We start from the raw sequence: 15,944 nt of genomic DNA, 5'->3' as shown, positions 1-15,944 counted from the left end.
GGTGACGGAACAAACAGCTTGTTCTTACATGACTACCTAATCTCTTTTTTCGATGAAAATGTATTCAAGTTTCCCACCCCCTCCCATTATCAAGCAAGCCAGCACACACTGAGACGCATCTGAGAGACCTGATTTAGCTCTTAGTCCATTGTACACTAGCTTGGGTGTAAACCCTCCATAACTCTTTGGTACTTATTTCAAACCAAACATACCTAGGGCTGTGTGTGTGTGTGTGTGTGTGTGTGTGTGTGTGTGTATGCACAATAATAATAATAATAATAGTCCTTGACTGATAACCCAAATGAAGTTTGAATATAGATATAAAATAAAATTTTTATTATTATTATTATGCACAGCTATCAAAGCAGTAAGCAACAGAACACCGCAAAAATAATTATCATAACCGTTAGGTAGATATGGCCAAACTGTCTTCTGTTGACTGGCAGAATATTATTAACTAAGGGATGAAGGACACAGGAATAAGCACCTCTACACCATGCAAAATGGTGCCACTTGTGTAACAATGAACAATAAAATTATGTCAGGGATTTAAACATAGCTTTTTCCACCAGGTTTGCTGCAAGGAACAGATCTCCCTAAGAACCAAACAAGGTTACAGCAATGAGTCTTGGTTTTCAATTCCTCAGAGCTGAGGATCTAATTTAGAAAGAACCCTTCCCAAAGTAGTGCAGCAGAGCTCTAGTGACTGCTCAGCAAGGTACCCTATGCCCCCTCCCCTTAGTGCACTAATATCCCTTGATGGGTCCAAAGGCTAGGACTAAGGAGAAGCATATCTCTTCCTTTTTTCCAACTGAGATGGTGATGTAGGAGAGCTCAAGAGGACTGCTGGAATTTACACCAGGGAAACAAGCCACTCACTTCCTTTTGATGACATATGAACTAGGAAATTAAACGGAGGATCCAGGTTTTACTGCAACACTTTTCACATGTTCAGCTGAACAAATTTTAGGGGATGGGTGGAAGTAGAGAGCAGGATTGTTCCACTTTTTCACCTTATATGCATATCAATATGAAGATGCAAAAAACTGACTGTGCACATCCACGTGAGTAGCTAGAGTCCACACTGTGGATAAAGCCTGTGAACACAGGATTTCATGCCGCCACCTAGATGCATCCATAGGGGTAGCAGGGAAAGGGGCTGTGAGAGGGCACAAAACTGCTTACCCCCTGTACATGTGAAAGGGACTTCTACAAATAGGGGTTTTTTTGGGGGGTGGGAGTATCTTGCTTATAGTGGTACAATTCTCCTGCCCCTGCACCATGTAGGAAATAATTATACTTTATAGAGGCAGAAGCAACTGGTACAGCAGATTTGAATGAATATTACCTGAAACTCTGCCAGGGACGCGGGTGGCGCTGTGGGTAAAACCTCAGCGCCTAGGACTTGCCGATCATCAGGTCGGCGGTTCGAATCCCCGCAGCAGGGTGCGCTCCCGTTGCTCGGTCCCAGTGCCTGCCAACCTAGCAGTTCGAAAGCACCCCCGGGTGCAAGTAGATAAATAGGGACCGCTTACTAGCGGGAAGGTAAACGGCATTTGCGTGTGCTGCACTGACTCGCCAGATGCAGCTTGTCACGCTGGCCACATGACCTGGAAGTGTCTTCAGACAGCGCTGGCCCCCGGCCTCTTAAGTGAGATGAGCGCGCAACCCCAGAGTCAGACACGACTGGCCCGTACGGGCAGGGGTACCTTTACCTTTACCTTTTTAAAACACCTGCCCATATCACAAAACTTCACAGCTGAGCAATCACTAGGACCAGATTTCTTTTTCCTTCTTAGGAATGCAAGCTCAGATCGTTAGGACTCTATATGGACTGCCAAACTCTTTGATCGTAGTGAATGCAGATTCCTAAACACACTTACTGAAAATTGCCTCCACTACAGATTCAAAACAGTAACAGTAAAGGAGAAGGAATCTAGAGTTTTAGCCTTAAAGCAACCACACCCACCCACCCCACAAATCTTGAGATAGTGGTGCGTGTCACCATTTGCATGCACACACAAAGGGATGCTAATGTTTGGGTGTTCAAAACTGCATTCAAATGAAGCTTCTCTGCAAGCACCAATTCTTGTAAAGAAAGGGTGATCCCAGCATTTGTCTGTATAATGGGATACAGCTAGACTTCCCTGGGGGTGGGAAGTCAAATAGCAAATGCTCAGCAGGCTTTGGAATGTTCTGCTCCCCTTGCTGAACCGAAATTCTCCATCATTTAGCAGGAGGCACTTCCCAGAAGCTTAAATACTTGATGAGATACCATGGAAGAGGAGAGGAGAGAAATAAACCAGGGCAAGGGGAATGTCATCTTCTGCAGGGAGGTTCACAGAAGCCAAGAGGAGAAGTCATAGGAAGGACAGTCGGGAGGAAGGAGGAGGAGGAGAGAGACAAGAAAAGGCACCAGAAAATTTATGGCTGGCAGCCTCTGCCTCATAGGCTCAGAAGGGAACTCCCATCAGTAAGGCAAAGGATGGGAACAAATGTCCTCACGGTGAACTTCGTTCCCGTTTCCTATAAACACACACAAAGCCACATGGTCTGCAGCCAACACCTTGCTACCCAAAGGCCCCCAAAGGGCAAATACTTTAGCCAGCTCCATGCCTCCCAAAAAAACAAAGGCTGCAACAAAAGATGTTCACGGTCCCCTTAATCGGCAGCAGCTCTAGTGGGCACTTCCATAATTACAGCAGACCTGCATAATGCATTTGAAGCGTCACAGGCCTTTACCCTGAAAGCCGAGGATCTGCCACATCAGTAACTCTGTTGCTAGGGCAACTGCTTACTTTCCATATCAACTGCAAACTCGTTGCTAGGGAGACGCATATACAAGAAAAATTCCTCTCCATAGCCAAGGACCAGATGGTAAGGGAAGCCAGGAAGAGTCATGGGCTAAAGGGATTGTACTAAATGGGACACATACTAGGGCATTCAAATCTATGCACTAGGAAACAGGATGAAATCTGAGCAATTGAATATGTAGGTCTAGCAATAAGGAGAGATATAAAAAAGGGGGGGAACCTCCCATGTTATGCTCATGGTAGTACCATTAAGATTTAGTGCTTGTGTATAACTAGCTGACATGTGTTAACAAGAAGGTTTGTAATGGTACTAATGCTCCCCTCTCCCCCAGCCTTCAGTCTGCACACACTCACACAACATTTACTTTATTAAAAATAGGTTCACTTCATCACTTTCCATGTCTGATTTTTTTATAAATCTAAATAAAACTTTAGCATGTATCTTCTTGGAGAAGAATATTGTAATAGAAGACTCTCTGCAACCATCATAGTGAGATCTGGAAGGTTGGAAATAAGCACACAACGTATAAATGGATTACACGGAAAACAGATCAACACACATACACAATTACTTCACAGAAGAAAGTGTACTGATCAAACCAGGAGTGGGGGAAGAGATGAACTACAGCACTAAAGAAAGGTTCTGGTATTTAAGAAGTCATACTGAGTGCCCAATGTTTGCTAACTATCACCCTGTTTCACAACCAGTTGAAAGACTGTTTATATGCAATGCTGTTCTTAATACCACACATTTAGTTCCTTGAAAGCTCCTTTGAAAACAATGGGATTTATAAATATATGTAAGACAATACACATCAGAAGACTTTGCTCTTTCAGATGTCTGGACAAAAACATGGCTGTTACCCAAGGTTTTTAATTAATTGTTCTCTTGGCTTTATTATTTTATCTGAGGTTACCTCCATGACTTATTTTCTTTCATTGCAATATTTGGATGCTATTTTTGAAATTTTCATATGCTTTTATGTGCTGTATGGCCTGGAGATACTGCACATATTTGGGCTGTTGCCTTTTAGGAGATACACCCAAACCACAGAGTGCACTGACACAGGGCAAAAATAGCTCAGCGGCCTCAAATGGGGCCATATTGTTTTGCTCCGTTTTCCACAGTTTCAGAAAGCAGTGCTGCCACTGAGAGGGCCCTGTTTTATCAATCTAACCTCCCTTACAGATGCAACTCTGAACAGAATCTTGCATTCTGATGGGCTCATACAGAGAAGAGGCCTCTCTTTGGTACACAGGTCACAATTCCAGAACAGAGTCATCAGTTTCAAGTAGCAGAGAGACAAACGCCCCAACTGTGAATTGGTAATTAACTACTGCACAAAACTTGCATTTGGAACAAGTTCATCTTCTGAGGTTACAGTCCTGCCCTCTTTCCCACCAACCCAGCAGGATCTGGGAGTTCGGCGACCGACCTTAATGTTCTTGACCGAGCACAAACAAAAAGCTGCCTCCCATATTTCCAGCAATTGTCTTCTCTGCCACCCATCAGGTCGGTGTTTGTTAGCATTTCAGCGCTCTTCCCCCAGCATCAAGCTAAGAGAGATCTGAAGCTGTACAACAAGCAATTCAAAAACCACACACATTTATTTTAAAAAAGCACCCATGCTTCATCCAAGTTTACTTTCAACTTTAAAAAAAAAATGGAGGGGAGGAGAAAAAAATGGGAGTTAAAAGAAAGTGATAGAAGATGGGTGTGAATGCAGAAATAATACTGAACATGCAGATAACAAGCAGGACCTAAAACACATCAACAGTTTGCAGTGTTCAGGGTTCCAGCCGGTGAGTCATGACCTCTCGTGGGATTCTCCATTCCATTTCTGCCTCATTCCCCCCAGTTCCCCCAGGGCAGTCAGCCAAAGGCCACAGGGCATGCTTCGTCCTTATTGGACAGATGTGGTTCCCTGTTAAAGTTGTTTTGTACACCTACAACCTTTGGGTTTCCCTCAAGCTTGCCGATACCTCCTTCTTGTGCATAGACGGTGCTATAAATTAGTTCACGGTTAGTACATGGGACACTGAATTGTCAGTAGGCAAAGCCTGACAACATTTCTCATCTGTTCTTGGATATATTAGAAGAGATTGTCTAGCTGCAAATCTCATTCAGCAGGCAAGTCATTAAATGGTAATCTGTGACAATGAATTATACCAATATAGCTACACTTACAAAATAGAGGCAGCATAAATTCAAACTGAATACTGCAGGAAGATGAACAAGTCGTCTCAACTGCAAAATATAGGTGTGGAGAGGGAGACACTATTTTCTTTTGGTCTACTAGTGTCTTCAAAGTGTACAAATGGATTTCTTGAATCACCATGTTTCACTTATGTGGTTATAAGCTGTTAACTAGGAATACCACATTATACTACTTTAACAGCCATAAAAGGTAAAGGTAAAGGTACCCCTGCCCGTACGGGCCAGTCGTGTCCGACTCTAGGGTTGTGTGCCCATCTCACTTAAGAGGCCGGGGGCCAGCGCTGTCCGGAGACACTTCCGGGTCACGTGGCCAGCGTGACGAAGCTGCTCTGGCGAGCCAGCACCAGCGCAGCACAGGGAAACGCCGTTTACCTTCCCGCTATAAAGCGGTACCTATTTATCTACTTGCACTTAGGGGTGCTTTCGAACTGCTAGGTGGGCAGGAGCTGGGACCGAAAGACGGGAGCTCACCCCGCCGCGGGGATTCGAACCGCCGACCATGCGATCGGCAAGCCCTAGGCGCTGAGGTTTTACCCACAGCGCCACCCGCGTCCCATTAACAGCCATGGTTTACAGTAATTGTGAAATCTATCAGTGAAAACAGTTGAAAACAATGAGAAACATTTTAAAATAATTAATAATATACTCTTTTGCTCCCTATTTGTTGTACACAACAAAAGAGCACGCAGCCTTCGAACAACTAGATGCTTGAACAACTGACAGAATGCCGCTGGGTGCTTTGCACACCTTATCTCTCTCACGAGTGCCTGTGAAAACACATCCAACACATGTCTACATCCACACTGCAATTACCGGATTTTTCGCTCTATAAGACGCACCAGGCCATAAGACGCACCTAGTTTTTGGAGGAGGAAAACAAGAAAAAAAATATTCTGAATCTCAGAAGCCAGAACAACAAGAAGGATTGCTGCGCAGCGAAAGCAGTGATCCCTCTTGCTATTCTGGCTTCTGGGATAGCTGCGCAGCCTGCATTCGCTCCATAAGACGCACACACATTTCCCCTTACTTTTTAGGAGGGAAAAAGTGAGTCTTATATAGCAACAAATACAGTATATCATTGAGGTGTGCCACCTGATGTAATACATCACACAAAATACAGCACTTCGCTTGGAAAATGTTAACACCACCCTCCAGCAATGGGGCTAAGCTAAGAGGAGGGCTCCTTCCTCTGCCTGACTGCTCATTCACCTGCATACAGTTCTTGCTCACTCATGACTTCCAGGGTAGTGTTTTAAGGTGGCTTTAAATGTATAAAATATTTTTTTGGGGGGGAGGGGTTGAGCAGAGATGCCTGCAGCCCTTCCTGCCTTCCTGATCCTGTAGCGCAGCCTTTCTCAACCTGTGGGTCCCCAGATGTTGTTGAACTACAACTCCCATAAGCCCTAGCTAGCAAGGCCAGAGCTCAGGGAAGATGGGAGTTGTAGTCCAACAACATCTGGGAACCCACAGGTGGAGAACCGCTGCTGTAGTGCATGGGTCGGCAAACTAAGGCCTGGGGGCTGGATCTGGCCCAATCGCCTTCTAAATCCGGCCCCCGGATGGTCTGGGAATCAGTGTGTTTTTACATGAGTAGAATATGTCCTTTTATTTAAAATGCATCTCTGGGTCATTCGTAGGGCATAGGAATTCGTTCATTTTTTCCCTCCAAAATATAGTCCAGCCCCCCACAAGGTCTGAGGGACAGTGGACTAGCCCCCTGCTAAAAAAGTTTGCTGACCCCTGCTGTAGAGGCTACATTATTTGTGTTAGGAAGAAGACAGCACCTGAAATCCCTCCATAGAGCACTGATGTCCAGGGAAAGGCAAAAAGCAAAAAACTGAACTTCACGAATAAACCATTTATTTTACGCCAGGAAGGGGCTGAGAGAAGCAAACACAATTAACCAGTGCCCATAATTCTCAGAGCTGACAAGAACTGTAAAAGGCTATTTTGCATCCACTGCAGCCTCTCAAAAGATTTCAGAAATATGTCATCTCCTAAGCTCTTTTCTTATACGTTCCCCTTTTATTTATTTAGCAAGTATTGAAGATTACAGACGTCAAGCTCATCAGCTTGCAGACAATAGTGAAGGTGACACTGCCTGTTAAGGGGAAACAGTCTGAAGTGAAGAACAGGAAGTCTTGGTTTTGGACCCTCCTCACGTGACGGCAGCCATGTTGCGCGGCACCAGAAGCAGAGCTCGAAAAGGGCAGGCCCCAGGTGGGCGGTGGAAGGGATGGACTCAAAAAGCGGCTCAGCAGGAGAGGCGGCAGGGTGACAAGGGTTGGGCCACCCGCGCTCCCTCCTCTTGGCTGTTCGTTCCAGTGTTTTCCAGCGGAGGAAGGTTCAAAGCATGGAGAATGATGAACTTCCGTCAGAGGATGGGATGGATTGGTGTGGGATTATACTTAATAGCAAGTGCGGCAGCATTTTACTCTGTCTTTGAAATCAATGAGACTTACAACAGACTAGCACTGGAGCACATCCAGCAACCTCCTGAAAAACTGAGAGAAGAAACCACCTGGATGCACTCCTTAAAAACACGGCTGCTGTCCGTACCCTTTTGGCTGTGGACTATTATCTTCTTGATCCCTTATTTGCAAATGTTCCTGTTCCTTTATTCCTATACAAGAGCTGATCCCCAAATGGTGGGCTACTGTATCATTCCTATTTGCCTGGCTGTCATTTGCAAACGTCACCAAACATTTGCGAAGGCCTCCAACCAAATTAGCAGACTGCAACTGACTGACACTTAAACCCATCTGCGTTTCCTGATGAGCGCTTTTAGATAACCTGAAGGATCTTGGCTGCATCAGTTGAATATACAAACAGAATGTGAAATTCTTTTTCTTCACGTTAACTACTGAATAGAGAATCAACCTTCTATTTTTCGAATAAGTTGACTTTGAGTATGGTTGCATTCCATTTGGTGGAATAACTGAGCTTTCTTTGAGATTAGAGGATGACATTCTTTATATTTGCCTTATAATGCAGAATTTCTACACTCCTGAAGTTTTTGTGGAGAAAACCTATTTGAAACCTTATTTCACTGTGCACACCCCCTTTTAACTTCAAGCTTCCCTCAAGAGTAGGATCAGTGGATGATTTACAGCCCCAAGTGCAAATACATATAGAGGAACTGCCGGGTAAACAGACAACTTCTAAACAATGAACAATCCTAAACAAGCATTTGCTTTCCATTTAAAGTTAGTTGTGTACTCACTTTGCTTCTATTGTGGAAGAGAAGAGGAGTCCACGTGCGTAATAAAGACCAGAAGAGTCGTAACCACACAGTGGAACGCTCACAAAAAATGCAAAGTTTAAACTGAATTAGATTATTTTTGGAACTGCTGAAACTACAGAGAAGTCGAAGCAAAGGGGATGGGGAAGCAGACACGAGATTGTTCAGAAGACTGGAAAGATCATGAACATTATGTCTAAGACAATTGTGGCTACTTTTTTGTCTTCTGGACATGTTGGGTAAGAGAGAGGCTCTTAACTAGCAGAGTGGGGAGAATCAGACATTTTAGAGCTGATTAATAAGTGAGTCTTAAGGAACAATTACAATAAGTTAGAAAATGAGATAATCACAGGCATAGATAGATAGATAGATAGATAGATAGATAGATAGATGATAGATATACACACACACACACAGTGTGTGTGTGTGTGTGTGTACACACACACTCACACACACCCAAAACAAAAATGACAGCAACTTTGATGTTAAGATACCTGGAGTAAAATGCCCACTTTCCATTTAATGGATATTTTTCCATGCTAAAAGCAGGTATTTAGCAACAATGGAAAAACTCTACTATCATGTGTGCCTGTGTTTAATAAAAAGAAAAACACTGGTGGGGAAAAAAACACCCTCTACCAATTGAAACTGGACAAGATGCAATATACATGCAACTTCTATTTAGACACAGTGCTGTGTAGCATCTTCTGTTTCTCTGCAATGTACACTTCAGTATTAAGTAAGGGGTATCAAGAGCATACAGTGAAAACCAATCTCACCCAACAAACAACTCTGCCTGCTATTTATAGCAACTCTGGGCCACTTAAGATATAGGAAATGCAAATAAGGTCAGCATGTCATCTTTTACTGGGCCAGTTTAGTAGGATATGCAGACTTTTAAACATAAATCTTTGTCATGCATAATTGTATCTTTCCGTTCCTGTCCCATCAAGTCACCATCTACACACTAGCAGTAACAAATAAAAGTCCTCATCAGAGAATTAAAAAATTTCACGCGATTAGTACATATACCCAAAGACATCACTGCAAGCCATTTATTGGGGATAGGGGGGACCCCTTATATAGTCATACCTCATGTTGTGAAGGCTGAGGGTTATGTTTTTTCAGGTTGCGTCCCGCGGCGACCCAGAGGTACTGGAAAGGGTTACTTCCGGGTTTCGCCCCTCACGCATGCGTAAACGTGCAAAATGACATCACGCACATGCACGGAAGTGGCGAATCGCGACCCGCGCGTGCGCAGACGTGGGTTGCATTCCGTTCAAGTTGCGAATGGGGCTCCAGAACGGATCCCGTTCGCAACCAGAGGTACCACTGTATTCCATTTCTTTTCTCCAAGTGAACTCAAGGCAACTTACAAAACACAACCTCACAATAAAATAGAAGCCATATTTCAAACCACTCAGCATAAAGTCACAACCAGGAAAGGGAACAGCATTCAAGTAATGACTAGAGAAACATTCAGTCAAGCGTCTTCATAAACAGCCACGTTAAATTTAACCAGCAATCTAAAACCATCCTGGTGTCAGGAGCAACACAAGCGCTGTATTGCTCTCAGACTAAAGAGGATTTAATTCCTTTAAAAAAAAACAACTACAGTATATTTTTTTTAAAAGCCTAGTTAAAAATGCCATCTAAAATGAATCCAAACATGTTAAAGTAAAACCAATACATATTTCTTTAAACTGAATACGTCAACGAGTCTCAAATACATTATGTGAGGACTGTAAGAATGAACTTAGAATATCTGCCTGTTCAGCTTATCCATTACAAATATGGTACAAAATATAATGAGCCATACTTTAAAAATTAATTAATTAATGGGCTTGATAATAGTGATAAGGAACGGGCAAATCTTCCAGTGCCTCACTTTGATCCTGTACCCAACTAAGCCTATGGGGGTAATCTTATGCTGACTAACCAGCTGAGCTCTGCAATTTGCTCTGTTTTCAAATTATGAATATGCATTACTAGCACATATTACCTGTACCTACCAGCAGTTGCTTCCTGGAAAAATTCTAGATCATGGGTCTACAAGTAAACGCCTTTCTCATTATTAATTTGAGTGTGCCAAGACAGAAATGCAATCAGAAAAAGTTTTTTAAAAAAACATGACTAATGGCAACTGTCCTCCTGCGCTCCTCATGTGGAAGATCCCAATACAGCAGTCTTTGGCAACCTGGCACATTCCAGGTGTTGGGTCTACAATTCCCATCAGCCCCAAGCATACTGTTTGGTAATCCAAAACATCTTGAGGGCATCAGGTTGGCAAAGGCTGAGCTGGAGCATAACAGAGCCTCTTTTCCCCTCCCCCTGAGGTATGTACACAAAGGTGAGTGTGCTGGCACAGAGTCAGCCTATTTCTTTAAGCATCTTCTAACCTCCCCCCTCTGCTCAGTCAAAATGTCTTCTTTGCCCCATAAGCCAGGGGTAGTCAATATAGTGTCATCCAGATGTTGCTGAACTCCCATCAGCGCCAGCCAGCATGACCAAGGTCATATGAAGTGAGTTAGGGAAAGGGACCCCTGACCATTAGGTCCAGTCGTGGCCGACTCTGGGGTTGCCTCGCTCATCTGGCCTTATTGGCCGAGGGAGCCAGTGTACAGTTTCCGGGTTATGTGGCCACATGACTAAGCCGCTTCTGGTGAACCAGAGCAGCACATGGAAACGCCATTTACCTTCCCACCGGAGCAGTACCTATTTATTTACTTGCCCTTTGAGGTGTTTTCGAACTGCTAGGTTGGCAGGAGCAGGGACCGAGCAACGGGAATTCGAACCGTCGACCTTCTGATCAACGGTCCTAGGCTCTGTGGTTTAACCCACAGCGCCACCCGTGTCCCAATATGAAGTGAGTTACGATCCCATTAATATCTGGAGGACACCAGGCCGGCTACCCCTGCCCTGGGAGGTAGGATCCTGCCCTCTGCCAGTGTTAGAAACACAGATATACAAGCTAGGGGGCAAATGGCACATTAAACCTGGGTTACATTTGGCACAACAGATGTCTATTTAACAGGGGGTTGGACCACATGACTCTTGGGGTCCCTTCCACTGCTACAATTCTACGAACTCAACTACACTGCTTGACTGTAGTTTGCTCTGACAATTCACTTGTCCCAATACGGGAGGAGAAACACACACAGTGGAAACGGAAATGGAATTATCTATGGAATGAGAGGCTTTTAAACTGCGGTCGCCCACCAGGTGCCCAGAAATCTCCATGTAGTCATACCTGGACCCATGCCAGTAGCAAAATGCACCTAGTGCCTGGCTAATTTCTAACACTGCCCTCTGAATGTGTGTGTATAATTTCAAACTAATATCCTTCTGCAGCTAGGCATAAAATTAAATTAACAATCATCCGATAACCTTTCAACTGTTTGAGAAAATGTTTTTGTTTTTTTAAAGAAACAGCGTGTTGTTGTTGTTGTTTAGTCATGTCCGACTCTTCGTGACCCCATGGACCAGAGCACGCCAGGCACTCCTGTCTTCATGATCGCCCTTGCCATGGCGAAGGGGTTTGAATAACTCAAGAGAAGCTATGAGCTATGCCGTGCAGGGCCACCCAAGATGGACAGGTCATAGTGGAGAGTTTTGACCAAACATGACCCACCTGGAGCAGGAACCAGCAAGCCACTCCAATATCCCTGCCAAGAAAACTCCATGGACAAAGACAACAGAGAGAGTACCCTTCTTTTAAAGGCTCTGTCCAGTTAGAAATCAATAATCAAAAATGGTTTCAGCCAACCACTGCTATCTATGCCCAGATCTATCTATGCAGATCCTGGTTTAAAGCTAATCTTTTTTCTTGATGTTGTAAACCACGATTGAATCACCTTAATTTTTTTTTAAAAAAAACCAACAATCAGAACCCACCCTCCTCTTATCTGCATCCTGATGCAACTCCTAAAAGACCTTTATCAGCTCTTTTCACCAAGCACCTACCAAGAGCTAGGGGGATGTTAATGTTAAATAAAAGAAGGTTGTAGCATCTGGGACTTTTAGTTTAGGGGAAAGGCAAGTAAGAGGTGACAGGATAAAAGTTGGTGGCATGGAAAAAGTGGGTAGAGAGAAGTTTGTCTCCCTCTCTCCTAACCCTAGAACTAGTGGACATCCAATGAAGATGAATGCTGGAAGATTTGGAACAAATAAAAGAAAGGACTTCTTCACACAGTTAAATTATAGAACTCGCTCCCAGGGGAAGCAGTGATGGCCACCAATCTAGAATACTTTAAAAGAGGATTAGACAAATTCATGGAGGAGATGGCTACTGATGGCTGCTGCTAGCCAGAAGGACTATGCTCTGCCTCTACAGCTGGAGGCAGCAATGCTTCTGAATACTAGATGCTGGGAACCCCAGGACGGGAGACTACTTCTGTGCTGGAAGCTTGTTGCGGGTTTCCCACAGGCATCTGGTCGGCCGCTTTGAGAACTGGATACTGAACTAGATGAGCCATTGGCCTGATCCAGCAGGCTCTTCTCATGTTCTGATGAGCAAGTGAATGATGTGTGGATGCTTGGTGCCAAGGAAGGTGTAGAAGAGAAAAGACCACTGCAGAATAAAACTACTGTATGCAGAGTTCAACTTCCTTCTGTCCTTCCACAGCTAAACAACACATACCATTTATGATCAAGGTTTTCTGGGACTATCCTCTTAACTGAAGGTTAAAAGAACACATATCCATTGCATGCTTTTATATTCAAGCGAAAATCAGGACTAGCTGATGTGGTACCTGCCAGATTTTGCAGGCTACAACTCTCCTTCGTTCTCCGCCATCTTGGCTAATAGCTAGGGATGATGAGAGTTGTAATCCAAAATATCTGTTGTTGTTTTTTATTCTTTTGAGTGTTCTTGCCCATTTTAGTCACCAGGAGAGTCTGAATAACTATACTCTTACCTGCCACTTACTTTGCTTACGTAACAAATAAAGTTCCTAAATTTCATCAGCTTTGATTTAAATGAAGCCTCCTTACTGCACACAGGCAAATCTTGCCTCAGCAGCTGTTTGCAAGAGGCATCCTCCCACTGAAATGAGGACATGCTTCTAACACGGCTACATGAGCAACTAGCATTCTGCAAGCAAGCTACCTCAACCCCTTCACCTTTCAAATTATACAAAGGAAAGAGCCACGCAACAGAAATGTGCTCATAGGGTTTTGTTGTTGGGACCTGTCTGTCTCGAGAGACAATGGAAAGCACTTCTGGGGGTGAAGTCAAACTGCCGCGTCAGCAGCACTGAAGTGATCTCCTCAGGATGAAAGCCTGGGCAGTGTGCATGGAGGTCCTGGGTTGCCCAGATTGCAAGATCCCCTTCTTAGCCTCACTGATGTGGTCCAAAGGAAAGCAGAGCAACCCATTTGGCACCAGCTTGGCTGCAGGAGTTGCCAAAAGAAGGCATACTAAGCATCATCCAACCTGATTAGAGACAACATTCCGGAAATCTTGGGATAGTGAATTTTTTTTTTTTTACTTAAATATAAGAGTCTCAGAAGAAGCCACAAGACGTTACCAGGTCATTACAATGGTCCAAAGAAAGGTCTTTAGTCATACGATATAGCTCAGCTGCTGAAACTATAGGGAAGGACCAGGGCCCTATGGCAGAGTGCATGCTGTTCATGCAGAAAGTCCAACATCCAATTCCTGGCATCTCCAGTTAAAAGGCACAGGTAGCAAGTTATGAAAGAAGACCTCTTCCTGAGATTCTGGAAAGGTGCTGCCTTCATCCTTGGCCATGCTATCTGAGGCTGATGGACAAATCGTATGACCTAGCACAAGGCAGATGCCTAAGTAAAGCAAAGGGATATTTGATCCCAAGCAAGCACACCGAACCGATGCGCTCAAGCTCCCTGCAATATTGCTAGCAAAGAAGTTGAGTACGTGAAATACTTTCTCCTTGAAGATACCAGAACTTCACCTCATCCCACCTCAACTCAAGCACAGAAAAGAACAGGCCAAGCCTTTATTCTGCAATCGAAATTTCCCCCCAGACACACTGGTCTGTGTGGATGTACGTACAAGAGTATTTGTGGCTTCATCTCTCCTGAGCCTAAGCACCACTGAAAGCCCCATGTAACAGAAGGCAGCATGCATAGTAAACCAACAGTTCATAACAAGAACAAAAGTGGATGCAAGGTCCCCCAGGAACCTTTACATTTGATCCCAGTAATAAGGAAGGAACTGCAAATATTTTCAAAGTTTACTCCAATTATCAGAGATGCAACCTGTCTAGGAAAGATTTGCCCCCTCAAAAAAATTTTTTATAGAAGTAAATAAGTGAAGAACAATGTTCAACCCAACCTCTGTGGTTTACATGCATCGAGTACTCCTAGCGGTGCAGCAATAAAACTGCTGGCACATTTGCATAGCTAAGCAGTGTCTGGTCAAGTATGGTTTCAAATTGAATTGGTTTCAAATTGAATGGGGACCACATTCCTGCACTGAAGGAGGTTAAACTAGACTAGCCTTGGGGTCCCTTCCAACTCTACAATTCCAGGATTCTAGTATAGCAGGAAACCATCACCCCAGCACAATATTTCATGTTATTCATGGAGATACAAGATGGAAGGTTTTTTCTTAAAGCCATGTACAACATGCATTTATACAAACAGCACTTTATTACAGCTGTCTAGACAAAGATTTGAATGCTGTTAAAAATGAACCATTCAAGAGCAAATACTGGCTCTTGGAATGCAGTGAACTAAAAATGGGAGGATGGGAAGAATAGACACAGGACTGTTTGTTGCATTTTAAACATGGATGGGAGGAGGCTTTTGCTTTCTGCTTGACAGCAGTTTGCTGTGTTGTCTGATGCGAGAAGATGTGGTGAACACAAAGTCTTGTGCAAACCATGGTTTCTGAAACTGTCTTGTTGCAATTCCAGGTCCAGACAACTAGGCAGACTGTGGTTTACTGGAGCTGAGGGTGAAACTGCCTCCTGGCCACATGAGAAAGAGAGAACAGTGTGCAGTCCCAGGACTGACTTTGGCTAGTGCACATTGCACTGAACCACGTGCAAATGATGTGCAAACGCAGGCAGTGAGTGAGATAGGAAGTTTATGAATTGTCAAGGATTCATTCCCATCTTAAAGGCTCTTTAAGTCATTCAGCTGTCAGATCCTCAAAAAAAAATCACAAACTTGAATGCTACACTTAGGCAGCAATCCTATACCAACTCACCTAGAATAAAGCCCCACTGAACTCAATAAGGTTTACTTCTGAGTAGATGGAAGTCAAGCTCTCAACTCAGATTGATTGAGACAACTCGCTCTAGACCAGACTTCTCCCAAACTGACACCCTCCAGATATTTTGGACTACAACTCCCATCAGCCCCAGGCAGCACATTGTCTCCAAATCTGAAGAAGGCATGTTCTGGTTTTAGTCATTTCAGGAGGGTCAGGGGGTCGCTCTCTCCAAGGGCCATCAACTCCTGTTCCAGCTGGACTCTCTGCCTCCCCCCCTCAAAGCAACTTACACCAGCTGCCCTGGGGGTATAACCCCAATGACTTTTAAAAATGCATTTTACTGCTGGCTTGCAAAGCATCCTGGACGGATTTGCATCCCAAAAGCCTGCCCTGTATTCTGTTAACTATAAGTTTTAAGAAGTTTGTCCTGAGCAGGACCCAGGAGTTGAAGAGTGAGATGGGAAGAGTGAG

At 44.1% G+C, this 15,944-nt stretch overlaps 2 protein-coding genes across 8 annotated transcripts in view; one reads left to right on the top strand and one right to left on the bottom strand.

Moving 5' to 3' along the window:
• LOC128408061 (lysosomal enzyme trafficking factor-like) overlaps positions 1-8,625 on the top strand; it is a 31,310-nt gene extending 22,685 nt beyond the window's left edge. For both annotated transcript variants that reach the window (XM_053377252.1, XM_053377242.1), the window contains exon 2: positions 7,069-8,625. In XM_053377252.1, the coding sequence (XP_053233227.1) occupies positions 7,206-7,787 (582 nt within the window). In that variant the 5' untranslated portion in view covers positions 7,069-7,205 and the 3' untranslated portion in view covers positions 7,788-8,625. The remainder of the gene's footprint in view (positions 1-7,068) is intronic.
• FOXN3 (forkhead box N3) overlaps positions 1-15,944 on the bottom strand; it is a 189,244-nt gene that overhangs the window by 122,427 nt on the left and 50,873 nt on the right. The window lies entirely within an intron of this gene.

The sequence above is a fragment of the Podarcis raffonei genome, chromosome 1 (assembly GCF_027172205.1).
Source record: "Podarcis raffonei isolate rPodRaf1 chromosome 1, rPodRaf1.pri, whole genome shotgun sequence".
Lineage (NCBI taxonomy): Eukaryota > Metazoa > Chordata > Lepidosauria > Squamata > Lacertidae > Podarcis > Podarcis raffonei.
Note: the sequence above shows the minus strand (reverse complement) of the source record. Positions and strands in the feature narration are given on the sequence as shown.